The 15,827-nt window shown below is 32.2% G+C and overlaps 1 protein-coding gene across 1 annotated transcript; it reads left to right on the plus strand.

Annotated features, from left to right (window-relative positions):
• Nucleotides 1–1,564: 1,564 nt before the first annotated feature.
• LOC131956984 (chromodomain-helicase-DNA-binding protein 1-like) lies at nucleotides 1,565–15,555 on the plus strand. The gene is made up of 25 exons (XM_059321670.1): nucleotides 1,565–1,645; nucleotides 3,023–3,135; nucleotides 3,254–3,360; nucleotides 3,490–3,619; nucleotides 4,438–4,551; nucleotides 4,809–4,959; nucleotides 5,341–5,499; nucleotides 5,771–5,866; nucleotides 6,467–6,637; nucleotides 7,301–7,414; nucleotides 7,560–7,674; nucleotides 8,710–8,869; nucleotides 9,346–9,495; nucleotides 9,671–9,785; nucleotides 10,448–10,590; nucleotides 10,905–10,984; nucleotides 11,463–11,692; nucleotides 11,896–11,994; nucleotides 12,144–12,214; nucleotides 12,514–12,631; nucleotides 12,860–12,968; nucleotides 13,257–13,324; nucleotides 13,480–13,674; nucleotides 13,942–14,018; nucleotides 14,441–15,555. Exons 1-25 carry the CDS (start codon nucleotides 1,579–1,581, stop codon nucleotides 14,558–14,560), a joined length of 3,072 nt encoding a protein of 1,023 aa, XP_059177653.1. The 5' UTR covers nucleotides 1,565–1,578; the 3' UTR covers nucleotides 14,561–15,555.
• The last annotated feature ends 272 nt before the right edge of the window (nucleotides 15,556–15,827 follow it).

The raw sequence follows: 15,827 nt of genomic DNA on the forward strand, positions 1-15,827 counted from the left end.
TAGAAACAGCTGGGCTCTATTTTATCAGCCCCGTGAACCCCAAGAACCAATAATGTGTTCTCTTAGTTTTGCTGTATATAGATCTACTTACTCATTACTGTTTAGGTCTAGTCTCTGATGTTTGCAACAAGTCCAAATGATTCACCTCTAGATTATTCCATTTCAATGTTTTTTGTTAAGTCTAAATGTTGTTTGAGTTTCGAATGGTTCGCAAAGTCATGACTTAAAACAACTTTGCACAATTCGCATTTTGGCTTCTCTATGCCTTTTCTAGTTAAGTTTGTAAAGGCGGTTTTTATTGTAGGCCTAGGTAGTTTTGGTTTTAGGTTTAAGTTGGCGACCTATCAGCAGTAAAGAGTTTCTTCCGGGCATGTCCCCCCCCCCCCCCCCCTGAACGTCGAATTTATATATTTATATAGTAAACATATACTTTTACTAGTGTCCGCCCCCCCCCCCCCGTCCCCGTCCCCGGAAAATATCAAGTGCCCCCGGAGAAAAAAGTCTGGAAGAAACACTGCAATGTGCAACCGTATGAGAAAACCACACTTTGGGAACCCGTGCGTTCCTTTCAGTAGTTTCAGCCAAGATCTATCTAGATCTAGGCCTAGTTACCAAGGTAGATATAGATAACTTCAAAATATAAATTGTGAATCTAGGCTTATATTTTTACGAACCACGGAACAACATTCATTCCAAAAGTAGCAAGTCTGGAGATAAAATTTTAAATCATTATTAATTTATTAATAATGATCCAGTGAAAGTAAAATGGGATGAAAACAAAGTTGGATTAAATAAAGAGCACATTAGAACTTGTATTTAACATATATTTTTTCTACCACTGCTGATTTCACTGATTTTTGTTTGTTTTGTCGCTTGATTAACAAGCCAAATGCCAAATACTGCCAAATAAATAAAATAGTAATAGACCGGTGTCTACGCTACGGGTTAAGTAAGTAAATTATTATTATTATTAGGCCTAGATTCTATATATGCTAGTATTACAAGGCCTGACATAAATGACAAATTAAATAAGAATAGGCCAAGGCCTAGAGCCAGCTAATAGGCCTACTTAGTTTACTACTTAGTACTTAGATCTACTACTTGTACTTAGTACTTACTACTTAGTACTAGTACTTAGGCCTACTAAGTCACTAACTATTATAACTAAGTAACTAGTTACTAGTAATTAGACCCTATTTCTTTTAGTTTTAGACCTATAGACTAGAGACTGATCTAACTAATTTAATTAATTAACTATCATTCTGGTAGTAAAAATTGCAAAAAATCAATGTTTGAAAGTGAAATTCTCATTGTTTTTCATAAGGCCTTGCTGGCCTAGTTTGGGTGGCAATACTTACCCAGTTTTTTTATTTTTCGAAACCATCTATGATCTTGCTGGAGAAAGAAAATGGAAAAAAAAATTTAGATCTAGTTCTACTCACCTTCTTAGCACTTAAATCATATAAATGTTGTGGTGGTATCTTCATTGAGAATTTAGAACATAGGCATTTAACACTAGACATCAACATTAATGAAATTCTTTTTTCAGAACAGTAGTCCCCCCCCCCCCATAGGAAGATGGACATTCAAGATGCTGTGCCTTGTAATGTTAGCCAAGACTTGCTCAAGAGTCACAAATGGAGTGGTAAACAAATAAATGAATAGTGTTTTTTAAAACAACATTGTTTCCATTTCTTTTCCTTTTTCTTATTAATTGTAAATTTAAAGGGGATTTCCTCCAACTGAATAATTACAACTTGTCAACATGTTATGCAGCATAAAGCCAGCTGATTCCAACTTTTGCTAGCTTTACTTACTGGATTAACCTCCATAGCATTGTCCACCCAAGTCCAATCTGCAAGATAGCAGTTGTTTTATTGTGGAGTTTCCCTCCTAGATCTAGATGTGTTTCTGTCCCCAGCTGAATCCTCTCTTCTGCCTGGTGGTCAAAACTCTGGACTTTTATGCTCTCTTGGGGTCGGCAAGGTCGAGTCGGTAAAGCTCATGTTTGCTAAACCGAAAAGTCTCGAGTTTGAACCCTCGGGCAGATGAGGCTCGTTAGCTGGGGACAGCCACTCTTCTAGGAGAGACAACTCCAAAATCAAACATCTGCTGCCTTGTAGTTTGTTCTTGGTTGGACAAAGACTATGGAAGCAAATCCAAAAAGAAAAGCAGGCTGAAATCGGAGTCAATGGTCTCAGTGGCGCATAACCGGTTGACACGTATCCTTAATTGTGATGGAGGCATGGTCGAGTCGGCAATAGCTCATGGTTGATAAATTCGAAAAAATCTCAAGTTCAAACCATCTGGCAGATAAGGCTCGATCCCTTCCAACACTAAAAATTAAGAACGAAGAAGAAGAAGAAGTATGCTCTCTTGTCTGAGAACACGGTTTCCAAAAACAGTATCCAATTAAATTTTCTAGTCAGTAGCACAGTAGGATTTTAGCAGGGGGGTGGGGGGGGGGGGGAGGGGGGTTGGGGGTCTAAAATTTCTCCACATTATATATGTAAATATGTATTTATATGTATATATATATTTACAGATGTTCCATGTTTTTTAGAAATGTAAAATTATGGTTTTATGATATTTTCCACTTAGAAACTAAAAGCGTTTAAATTGACACAAGTGTGCAGCTGTCAGTTGCTGTATGAGCAGGAAATAGTGTACCTTTTTCTAGTTCCATTGAAGGTCCTGATGTTCACAATCTAATCTCTATCTTAGTGTTATTTTTCATCAAGGCTTTCACTAGCCAATGTCTTGTTGCCTTCCAAGCAAGCTTCTTGAATTGGGCTTGTATTAAAGTGTTCATTTTTTATCCACTGGTGAATTATTAACCCAGGCTGTCTCACCAGAACCCCATTGGCCAGTTTTCAGGATAGACCTGGGCTGGTATATTCTCTATTGCAATAGCTTTATCTTAGGCAGTGTATACTCAGCATAATTAAATAAGCAATTACAGGATCATGTTATATCCTTTATAAAGAATTCATAACGCCATTTTTTGTGTGTATTTGACTAGATTTAACCTTAAGGCCTTATCAGCTGGAGGGTGTGACATGGCTTTTATCCTGTTATGACAATGGGCATGGCTGTATCCTCAGTGATGAAATGGGGCTGGGTAAAACATGTCAGGTAATTATAAATAAACTTTCACTTAACAGTTTCCCCTTAAAAAATAGAACACAAATGAATACAATATAGATATTAATTAAAAAAATTGTTTCTGATTTTAAAATGTCCCCACTTATAGGTTATTGCTATGCTAACAATCATCAAGGGAAGAAATGTCTCCAAGAAACCACACCTTGTTGTGTGCCCAAGATCTGTCTTAGAGAATTGGGAAAAAGAAATTAAGAGGTAATAAATGTTCATAATATACACATTAAGAAATCCATAGCAATTGTAGGAAAACTATAGGTAAAATACAAATTTTCAATTGCATTATAACTGCTGTAGTTTAACCATTACAAGTTATTTTTTTTCAAGGTTTAGCCCCTCGCTGAATGTTTTAACCCTTATTGGTGACAAAGAAACTCGCCACAGCATAGCACAAAAAGTAAAGCCAGCTAGAAATGCTGGCTTGTATAATTTTGATATTCTTCTCACCACATATGAGGTACACTTGTCTGTAATATTTTAGTTCAGGTTTTAATTAAAGATGTTTTGTGTTGCATTTACTATTTTGGGTGTAAAAATTAGACCCTCCTCCACAGTTATTGTGCACCTCTAGGTCATTTTAGTTGATTAGTCATAAAGCAATATATATATATATCTATATATATAATTCTCTTATGGGAGACCTTAGAAAACAAGCTGCAAGCGCGCCTTACAGTCCCATCTCTTCCTCTCTATCGCTACCCCCCCACCCCCCCTCACATGGCCAGGTGAGCTGTGGTCACGCTGTTTACATTTTACAATCATAGAGACGGGTTTGGTGACGGCTATTAGGGGCAGATAATTTTGTTTGAAAGATTTTAAACATAGAGGAGGTAACTAAGAGGAGGCTGCTTTCACGGGGGGGGGGGGGGGGGGGGGTTGTGTTTTTAAGCAAATATTTTTAGTGGCAGCATCGGTACTGTCGAATTCACGCAGCGGGTCGGCTCGTATATTTTAATATTAGAAAGTTTTACCATATACTCTCTGAAATATAAGTGGTATTTTAAATAATTTAGACATATATTACCATCTCTATATGATTAAAGAATTAAAATTATAGAATTAACTGCAATCCCAAGTTAATATACACTACTCCACATATTTCTAAAATCTAAAAATAAAAAAAGGTACATTATGTTTTAACCTTGATAAAGTGTAACAATTAATGTATAAAACTACATCAAGGTGCAAAGTATATTATTTTTTTCTCTATAATGAGATTTCATTTACAGCCAAGTCTTTATTTAAGTTTAAATAACCGTGTTCTTTATTCATCAGGTATGTTTGAAAGATCACATTTTTCTTCAGTCCATCTCCTGGAATGTATTAATTGTTGATGAAGGCCACAGGTTAAAGAACAGTGAATCATTACTCTACAAAACATTGGAAGATGTAAGTTTGAGAAAAATAAAACTTAAAAGGATATTGAGATGTATTACCCACATTGTCTGCTTGTAAAAAAAAAAGCATGTTATAATTAAAAATGATGTTTCTAGATTTATTATGTATATAAGTGTAATTTTGCTATAAATTCTTCTGGTATAAATTTTATTACAGTAAGGTATACATTGACATTCATATCTTGATAACAATTTTATTATAGTATGATATAAATTGACATTCATACTGTGATACACATTTTATTACAGTGGGATATTGATATTCATATTCTGCTGTCAGGAACTCCACTACAGAACAATCTACATGAGCTGTATTCCCTACTTAGTTTTGTTGATAGTACAGTGTTCAAATTGTCAAAGATAGACAAGTTTGTGGACACCTTTTCACCTGAGAATCAAGGTATTTAACAATAGTTTATATTAAAGTTATTTCCTATTAAAATTTATATTGAATTTTCTTTAAATTTTAAATAACGGTTCAGTAAAATTAATGTATTAAAATACATATCATCTTTGTCATATTACAATATGCTGAAATAGTGTTTTTATTTTTTAAGAAAAAAAAAACAACTGAATAAAATTAATAAGGATGTTAAATTGTGAAAAAAATGTTTTATGGTTTAGGCATTATCTTTACCATAACAGAGTACACTACACAGTTAAGCTATTGCATTGAAACTACTAAAAACTTACTTACATATTATTTTTGATTGGACAGTGACAATTTTTGGTTTTCATTTAAAAAATTCATTGTAACTTTCTATTTTTTTTTAACTGACAGATATTAGTGGCCTACACAAGATATTAGCTCCTTATCTTTTAAGGAGAACAAAGGCCAATGTCCTCCCAGATCTACCTGAAAAAAATGATATTGTTTTATACCACGGATTATCTCCCATTCAGAAAAAGTTGTATAAAGCTATTCTTACCAAGGATTTAAGTAAGTTAATATAATTGTATACTATAAGACTTTTTACAAACAAATTAGTAAGGACAAAAGTAATATATTGATGATTGATAATTTGTTTTTCTACTAGGTTTTAAATAGTGTTTAAAGTTAGCATGGTTGAATTTGTCATTGTATATAATTTAGTAAATAATCTTCAGGTTGCTGCAATACAGATTCAATTTTCATTAAAATTTTTTTTAAATTTTTCATTGTATAAAGATATGAGTAAATTGGAGATTTTAAAACTTTTTTTTTGTCTAAGGTGTTTTTGATAACAATAGCAGACCAAATCAAACATCGTTGATGAATATTTTGATGCAGCTGCGCAAATGTGTTGCTCATCCATATCTGTTTGATGGTAAGTAAATTTTTCCTTTCAAATCTGGTTGTCCATGGGGCAGGAAAAGTATAGTTCACCTGTGTCTGAGCTTTGCAAATGAAGGAATAGTCTGGTGAGCACTATGCCAATCAGCCTTTCTTTTTTTAACATGAGCTAGGTGGACTCAGGGTTACCCCCTGGACTCAAGCAAGGGATCTGAACTCAAGACTTTTGGGTTAGCAGTTGTATTTTATTGCTATCTGATCACACCATCCTAGATTGGTTGATAGTAATGTGCATGAAAATCAACTATTATTTTAAAACATGCAATCCAAGATACTTATGACAAAAATTAATTGGATAAAAATTATGACGTAACATCCTCTGAACTGGTAATTGCAGTTTTAAAATTGAAATTATGACATAGGGAAATGAAATTTATGTTACTTAAACATGTGAAAAAATTGTGTGGTCAGCAATTGTTGCTTTTACTAGCTTCTTTCAGGTACTTACAGCTGTGGGGACTCAAGCTTTGGTTAAAAGTTTTATACACCACAGCTTAAAATATATATGGTACTTCTTTAAGTTTATTGATAATATTGCTCACAATAATATTCATATATTGTAAACAATTTAAAGGAGTGGAACCAGAGCCTTTTGTGTTAGGAGAACATCTGATAGAAGCAAGCTACAAGCTGATTCTCATTGACCATCTACTGGAGTTTCTCAAAGATTCAGGGCACAAGGTCCTTCTCTTCTCACAGATGTCCAGAATGCTGGACATTTTGCAGGACTACTTAGGCTACAGGGGTATGTACAGTTGACTAGGTGATTTTGTTGGAATGGTAATAACAAGCTATTTCATAAGAATGTCTATACTGTTTCACCCTTGACAATTCTATATTTTCCAAGTTAGAAACCTTGTCAAATAAAGGGGCATAACTCCCTTTTAAACCAGGTAACATTTTGTCTAATAAAAAAATATGAGCCCCAAATTTATAAGCAGATCTTTCTGTTGTCTTTTGGAGGTTTATATTAACATCTCATTCTTTTATTTTTGATTTTCTCTGTTTACCCAAAATAACTGAAAATGTTAGCTACAGTGAGTCAAATACAGTAAGTATTTAAAAAAAAACAACCCCAGATTGTTTTAGCAACCTCACTAAGTAAATGTAAAGACAGTGACAATTTACATTTGCATCAATGGTTTTCATCACCATTTACTGCTAGCATGATTAAAGTCTAATGATATTTTTAAATACCTGTGTGGTTTTGGATTAGTTTTTTTGGATAAGTTGATGATTTTTATTCATACCATATTATTATAAAAATAATAATTATTATTATAAAATAAATTTAATTATAAAAATTACAATATGGGAGTTCATTATTTAGAATATCATAATTCCTCAAACAATTTATTCTTTAGTTTACACAAATGTATAAATTGCTGGTTACCATTTTGGCTCTCAGGCTACACCTATGAACGTCTCGACGGTTCAGTAAGGGGAGAAGAAAGATTTTTGGCTGTTGAAAAGTTCAATTCTAATGAAGAAACTTTTGTTTTCCTTCTTAGTACAAAAGCAGGTGAGCTTTTATTATGATAACTGATAAACTCTTATACGTAAAAGATTTCTTTTAAAAAAAATTTAAGTTGTAAATATGGGTACTATGAAATTTGAAAGTTAAATTGATTTCACAAAATACTATCTGCTTTTTATTAATATTTCAGGTGGACAAGGGTTAAACTTGACTGCAGCAGATACAGTTGTCTTTTGTGACAGTGACTTCAACCCACAGAATGATTTACAGGCAGCTGCTAGGGCACACAGAATTGGCCAGGAGAGGTGGAGTTGTTTTTAACGCAATTTCCATTCTGGAGAATTGCGTTTATTAACCCGTCATTTCTGGATGGATGAATGGATGGATGGATGGATGAATGAATGTATGAATGTGTGTCCGCAGCTTTAAGTCGTATCTCCTCCTCAACGAAGCAATATCGATGACTAGTTCCAAAAGCGATTATGTTAAGCAAGTTACGAGGATGAGCATAGGCCATAAAAATTCCGGGTTTCTTTCATGGATTTCCCGGAAAAGCCAAAAAACCTCGAAAAAATGCAGTTTTTGGCCCATATCTCAGCAACCAGACCACTTAGCGACTTGAAAAATGTACCAATCGATTCCGGCCATAATTTAGAACAATATTGCCGAAGAAAGTTTTCAAAAATATCATTTCGTTCGGTCACAAAAATTTTTTTGAATTAATTAAAATTTGGACCGAATTAGTAGGCATTTTATGCAACCACACCACATGCGTCATCACGTTCAATAGCTGCGCCATCACGTTCAATGGCTGCGACGTCACGTTCGGTAGCTGGGCGCGCAATGGTTTTTAGTCATGTTACTCTATTGTAAATAAAACATGTAAAATACTGAAATTTTTTTTAATAAAAAACGTTTTAATAACTAACCAATGGTTTTACTAGCCCTGCTCTTGATTTACGCTACGACAGAGCTATTTTTAGATAACACAAGGAAATTGCGCTAAAATTGTCACTAGACTTTTTTTAATTACTTGTTCTTAATATAAGAATGACTATTTTACTGGAAATAAATTTAACTTTTTAAATTACCAGCTATATCTGTTTACATACCAGTATAAGAACATTTTATATTTGTACTAGTTTTAAAGATTTTACACGATATTTTCTGGTCTGGAAATAATTAGTTGAAAAGTATTCCTGGTTCATTGAACTATTATTTTTAATTAGTTTAACAATTAAATAACAACAATCTTTAGAAGATATTGATATAATGTTAATATTATGGGTGATTTGCATTTGTAAAGTAATAATCATCCAAATCCAAACTTGTATCCTTAGACCTGTGAAAGTTATCCGGCTTGTGGGTCGTAAAACAGTGGAAGAGATTATCTTACAGAGAGCAGAGGCTAAGCTTAAACTAACAGAGAAAGTCATAGAGAGTGGCGAGTTTGCCACCCCCTTTACAAAACAAAATTTAATTGCTCAAAACCCAAGTCAAGTAAGTCTGCAAGATTTTCTTGTGCTTGTTCTCAGTATTTTAAATTATTTAATAATTCCAAATTTTAATAAACCCAGAAGTAAAATCACTTTAACATGTTCTTGTTGCTTGAATTATTACTAGGTGAAGTAGAGTTCACCTGTTTCAGTGCGCCGCCCCCCCCCCCCCCCCCTACATATGTGTGGTCAGCACTTTGCCCAACCACCTTTACTTTCCCTAACATGAGTCAGGGTGGACTCATAGACTTCTTACAGAACTCGATCCCAGGATCTAAACTCTAGACTTTTTGGTTAGCAGTTGAAACATCTGTCATTACTATAGGAATTTTAATTAAATATAGTGAATTATCAATGCATTAAGAATACTATCACAACACATATAGACGATTAATTAGCTACAGTGAGCATGTAGTGTCGTTATGATTTCGTTATGATTAAAATGTGCATTTTTAGATGTAATACTGTTGTTTCATTTAGCTACAAGACATCCTGAAGTTTGGTATAGATGAGCTTCTTACTGATACCAATCTTGATGAACCTGTAGATTTTGAAATAATTCTTGGAAGTTCAAAAAATGGGCATTGGGTTGTCGCAAAGAGCAGCTTGGTGGAGTCAACAGAAGAAAAGGTATTGGCTTTTGTGCTTGCATGATTTATACTATCAGGCTTAAAACTTGTTGAGGGGAAAGGGATGCAAGCAGGTGTTTAAAAGTAAAAATATTTAAAACATAGATTTTTCTGGCAAACAATTTTTTGAGAGATATTAAAAAACAATTATATATATATATTACATGTTTTATTAGAAGGAAGAAACAGATGAAAATACTGAACCAGTTAGTATGTATGTGTTTGAAGGGAAAGATTACTCTAAAGAGCCTTCTGCTGCTGATATTGATGCCTTTGAGAAGTTGATTCTTGGTGAGAGAAATTCTTATCCATTTACTTAATTATTTTCATTCAGACCTTTAGTAAAGTAAAGTTCCCTTTCAAACCAGACGGTTTATGGGGCAAGTGAAGTAGATTTCACTTGTTTCTGTGACCTCGGCATATGAAGGGATAGTGTGGTTAGTACTATGCCCAGCCGCCTTTACTTACCCTAACATAAGTTAGGTACACATCAGAGCTGGGTGGACTCAAGGACGGTCTACCGACTTGAACCCGGATTCGAATTCGAGACTTACGGGTTAGAAGTCGAGCTCTCTATCGCTAGGCCACTCCGTCATTCAGACCTTTAACCATTTCCATATTGGACAGATAAAATAAAATGTCTGTCAACATCACAGTTACATACATCTTATCAAAGTTGGTCCTGAGTAGGCTTGATGGGCTAGTGAACATCCTAAAAAACCCATTTCTTACCCTGACAAAAACCTCTATTTTAAACCAGAAACCTTTCAAATCACCACATCCTGAAATTGTAGTATGTGCCAAGCTACAGTTATACACGTCATGATTTGAATAATACATCCTAAACAGTATCAAAATAACATAAACATTTTCTTCATGAAATTGAATGTTTTATGCATGACTAAATTTATTTTAACTCTAATTATGCATCTATAATGTGAATTACTTTACAGCTGAAAAAGAATTGCAAGCTAACAATGAGGACAAAGATAGATCACTCAGAAGTACAGGGTTATCTTCCCAATTGTCATTTTTACCAGAAAGAAAAACAAGAAAAAAATTATCACCTGAAGAGCTAGAAGAAAGAAACCGCAAGGTATTATTGTTTATGGATCATATCTTTTGATTAGTATTGATATAGATTAAAGCATGTTTATTTCTTAAACGGGAAATGTATTTTATTGAAAGGTTAATTAGTTTCTCTGTCATAATATATACATATATATTTTAATGAACTATTTTAGAACTATTTGGCATCAACAAAGTTCGAAACCTTCCTTTATATTTATTTAATGCCTGTTTAAATCATTTTCTGTGTGTCTAACAATATTAAAATATATCAGATACACATTTCTCTTTTAATGTTGTACAACTATTAAAAAAAATTCTAGAAATCAAAATATATTTTAGAGGAAAGAACTTGCAGAGAAGAGGGCACAGCAAGTAGCAGAACAAGAGGCCTTAAAAGCTGAAGCACGCAAGAAGAAAAGGTTGTTGTTTTTATGTAGATAATTTAATGATAGTGGACATAATATAGCATTAACTTATAATTACATTCTTTTCATTTGTTTGATTCATTTTAATATGTGTTTAAAAAGAAACATTGCAAAAAAAGAAAAAATAATGATTTTGTAATTTAATATTTCTTTGTTTATGTAGCAAATTATTTACTATGTTAGCAAATCATACATGCTGAATGACTAAATTACTATGCTCGTGAAGTTATAAAAACTGTTGTATACTAGATTGTTTTTACAAACTAGAAAACATTCAACTTTAAAAGAGGTTTCTAATTTTATTTATTTTATTTTTAAAATTATATCAGTATTAATATATCCACTATTCTTGTATGAGCTTTTGATGACAGTTTTGATATATCCACGACTCTTCTGTGAGTTGTTTTAATTCATTTTTTTTTTAAATTTTTTTTGTTAATTGTGATTAATATTTAATTTAAAATTATTTTAGGGAAGAATTGTGGAAGGCCAACAAGTACACATCCACAAATATAAATTTAGATGGAGAAAGTGATGAAGAAAGTGAACAGGAAGTAAATATTGAGAGTGATGAGAGTGAAGAGGAGAACACAAGCAGTGAGCAACGGCACCATAGAAAGATTGCTATAAAATATGTCAGTGGCGATGTTACACATCCTGTGGATGCTGGAACTAATGATAACATCATTGTTTTCTGCGCAGGTAAAACATCTTTTCAAGAGTATGACTTGGGGTTTTGGGCAACTTTTTATTAAAAAGTTGAATTTAACATTTTGCTTAGCTTTTAAATATAATTTAAAATAGCTAGTATGACTAAATTAACATTTTTTAAAAATTTTAGACATGTTCATGATCTTGTGTGTTTTGCTGGCGAAATATTTTTTAAAGATTTTAATTTTAAATAGATGACTCTGGTAGCTGGGGTAAAGGCGGTCTATTCTCAGCATTGTCTGCCCTTTCTGCACAACCCGAAACTGAATATGAATTAGCCGGACGAATGAAAGGTGAAAAGCAAAACAAAAATAAATGTTATAAAATTTTCTGGTAGCCAATAATTGTATTTTTTCTCTGTTAGTTAGTTTGATTTCATTTGATGCATATTTTGTTCTATATTTTATTTATTTCTGTGTTTTTTTTTCTTTAAAAAAAACAGATTTGTCTTTAGGCAATTGCCATTTAATTCCTATTGATGACATTGAGAGCAGAGAAGAGGGAAATAATTTTGTAAGCTTATTTCATAACCATTTAACATTATCCTTGTGGTATAAAACTAGTTTAATTATTGTGAGGTTACAACTTTTTGATTCTCAGCATAAATTTAATTTTAAGTTATATATTTAAAATTTATTTATATTAACATCTATCTTTAGAGGGAGCATTGTATGCTACTTCATCTAGATTGAACTTCTTGAAAAGTTTGTAGAATACTGTATATAATATTAGTGTCATATGCTGTAATTTTCAATTATTTGTGATCCTCAAAAATGTGTGTAGAAATTAAAGTTTTTTGCACTAAATTTCAGCTTGCACTTATAGTAGCCCAACATAGAGATAAACGCTCCAATGTGTTATCAGGAATTAAAATGTCTGCCCTCGAAACTGGATTGAAAAAAGTATACAAAGTTGCTAAAGAAAAAAATGGTAAAACAAAATATATTTTACGGATAAATTGATGGGCGCCAATATAAACAGTTTTAAATTTAGATAATTGTTTGGATTTTTATTTTGAATTTTATTTTTAAAAACTTTTTTATAACCTTTGTTCATTATAAATTGATATGTATTTTGTAAAAAATCTGGTCATCAGTTGTCATTTAAAGTGCATGTTGCCAACTTGTAAAGCCAAAATATAATGCATTTTATTTCTAGCAAGTGTCCATCTACCTCGTATTGGTCATGACACCCCAGGATTTAATTGGTACGGTACAGAAAGATTAATACAGAAACATCTGTCTATCAAGGGCATTCCAACTTACATGTATCCTTTATTTTAATTTTCATGACTTGTTCTTGCGTTATTAACTCTTATTTGAATCTGTTTCTTTAATAAACAAAAGCAATTAAAAAAGGGAACTTTTTTAATGAGTTAAATGTGATTTTAACACATATTTAAGTTTTTTAAAGCACAAGTGTTTTAGAATTTGAAAAACTATACATATTTTTACTAAGGGTTTAGCTGTCTGTATTATCTGCTATGTATTAAAATGAGGGTATAATTAATAAAGCACTATTTCTCTGTTATTTGTTGTGCCTTAATTTTGGTCAGCTACTATTTCCCTAGAAAACATGGAGTCAAAAGAAAGTTTCGTGGAACTGGAAACAATCCAAAAAATGGTCAGTAATTTAGTATAGTAAAATAAACTATCTACCTGTTCATTTAAATATGTAATAAAAAATTTAAAAATGTATTTGTTACTAAGATATGTGTCATGTAGTAAATTAATTCAATTCAATTCCTGTAATATTTTTGATTTCCTCTATATTTTCAGTTTATAAGGGAAATCAGGCAAATTTGCCATCTACTTCAGCTTCAATTCAGAGCAGTTCTAACACACCAGACATTCCTGGGAAAAAAGCTAAAACTAACACAGGCTCAAACCTGCCTTCACTGTTTTCTGGCATTGCAGTCTACTTTCACAATATTCCAGAGGATATAAAAAAGAAGCTTACTAGATATATATTAGCATATCCTTTTCTCAACAAATTTGTATCTCATTTTTTTTTACTTTCACATTTTTTTCTTCTTGTCCTCTCTAACTACTAGTAAATTTGTCATATTTCAATTTGTCATAATTTACTTTTCTATAAGTTGTCTATTTAACTGGCTATTTGTCAGAAAAACATGTTCAATTTATAAATACTGTAAGTATAAATAAAAAAGTCAGATTCCAGTTGCCTAATTAAATTTTAATTGTGTTGTAATAATTCAAGTGCTTTCCTTAATGTTCGTACTTATGATGGAGATTTGGAAAAATCAATGAACATATCTGTCACACATTTGATATGTTCCCCCGACAGCAATAAACTGGTAGGATCTGTTTGCGACTTATTCTAAATTAATACTATAGATATCGACATTCTTATTCTCAATATCTTTTCCCATTTAACTCCAAGACACATAAGGCAAGTAAAGTAGAGTTCAACAGTTTCAAAGACCTTGGCATAATAAAGGATAGTGTGGTCAGCACTATGTCCAGCCATCTTTTTTTCCCTAACATGAGTTAGGTACCCATCATAGCTGGGACGTTCTACTGACTTGAACCCGGATTTCAACTCGTGACTTATGGGTTAGCAGTCTAGCGCTAGGCCACGCCATCCCCACATTCTTATAAGCGATAAATTTTACACTCATTAATTACACATTTGAAAACTAGTCTAAATCTAGTTTAGAAATGTTAATAATATTGCCTGTTCACTTCCTTGTTGATTAAACCTGAGGTTATATTGCAGGAGCTGAATGATGTGATAAAAAGCTTTCAGTGTCGTGTGATTACACCCAGTTGGTTGGAGGATTGTGTGACCAAAGGAAAACTTCTACCCACAGAAGATTATCTGATTTCATTAGTTTAGTGTTTTTAAAAAAAAAATATTTTCATGTATCAATATTGGTTTATGTTTTACTTATGAAAAATGTTGACTATCTTGAGAATTATGGCAATGAAAATGTATTATAAAGTATGACATCAATTGAGATTGTGTTTCTAAAAGCCAATACAAAGCAGTACTGTTAAAGTGAGCCACAAAGATTTATTATCATACTGCCAAACCAGAGCAATCTTCCAGTTATATTTAACCTAACATTTGGTTGGCATTAAAAATATTTTTATCATTTTCCATTCAGCTGTAGACAGCTAACATTAATCAAAACAATTATTTTTAATTCTATTTCCCATAAATCACTCCACTTACCCCTAAATTATTATTTGTCTAAACAGCCAATTCACTTGGGGGATGGACAGTTATTATTACAGCTGTTTCTTTTGTTTTTTTTTATATTTAATTGGGTATTACATTAATTACAAAAATCCGTATTCTCATAACTTCCAAAGAATTTCAAATTTTAAGTACACTTTACAGTCTACAGAGCAGAAGAAGAAGTTCAGTTTCTGCAGCTTCCACAGCCTAATGGGTATTGTGTCCAGTAGTTTCTAGTTAAACTATAAGTGTACATTTTTCAAATGGTTAATCAACATTTATCATTAATGTTAACATTTTAGTAAAAATGTGTCTTCATTTTAATTATTGTATAATAAGCACCTAGCAAGCCTTTTGTGTAGTAAACATTAGCTTTAGGTTCTTTTAAAAACAGTTTTAAGTTTTGTTTTATCTTGAGTTTTGTAACTGGTTTTGACTTGCAGTCAAAATTTTATGCAGTTAAAAAAACCTTCGCATCTACACATTGTAATTAAAGAATGTAGATTCTAATGAATAAAATACTGTAAAAAAAAAATTGTATGGCACACTAGTAACATTCCTTTTATTTGTTACATTACTACTTACATGAAAAATCAATTTTTTTATTTTCATAATTTATATGTACATATTAATGTGGCATTAAATAAAATTACACTGAAAGTTGTTTTATTATATTATAAATAGCAATAAAGGCTTAATTTTCTTAATTAAAATTTGTAATATAAACCTTTTTGTTTAAAGGGCAATAACAGGAAAATACCTAAACTGGGATACTCTGGCCAGCGGCATCACTAGTGAAGCAATGCAGGGTGCCACGCCTTTCTTGATATCCAGAAACCATTTTCAACTTATTAAATTTGAATATGAATAGGCTGTCATAGTTTTACTTCAACTGTCTGCAACAACACTAGTGGATTTTTTT

The sequence above is a fragment of the Physella acuta genome, unplaced genomic scaffold (assembly GCF_028476545.2).
Source record: "Physella acuta isolate Inbredline_101_S28 unplaced genomic scaffold, ASM2847654v3 ptg001192l, whole genome shotgun sequence".
NCBI classification, from domain to species: Eukaryota; Metazoa; Mollusca; class Gastropoda; family Physidae; genus Physella; species Physella acuta.

Coding starts and splice junctions, on each gene's coding strand:
- LOC131956984 (XM_059321670.1), top strand. CDS start 1,579: ATGGACATTCAAGATGCTGTGCCTTGTAATGTTAGCCAAGACTTGCTC. Junction 6,638..7,300: donor GGACTACTTAGGCTACAGGG/GTATGTACAGTT, acceptor TTTGGCTCTCAG/GCTACACCTATGAACGTCTC. Junction 10,591..10,904: donor TAGAAGAAAGAAACCGCAAG/GTATTATTGTTT, acceptor AATATATTTTAG/AGGAAAGAACTTGCAGAGAA.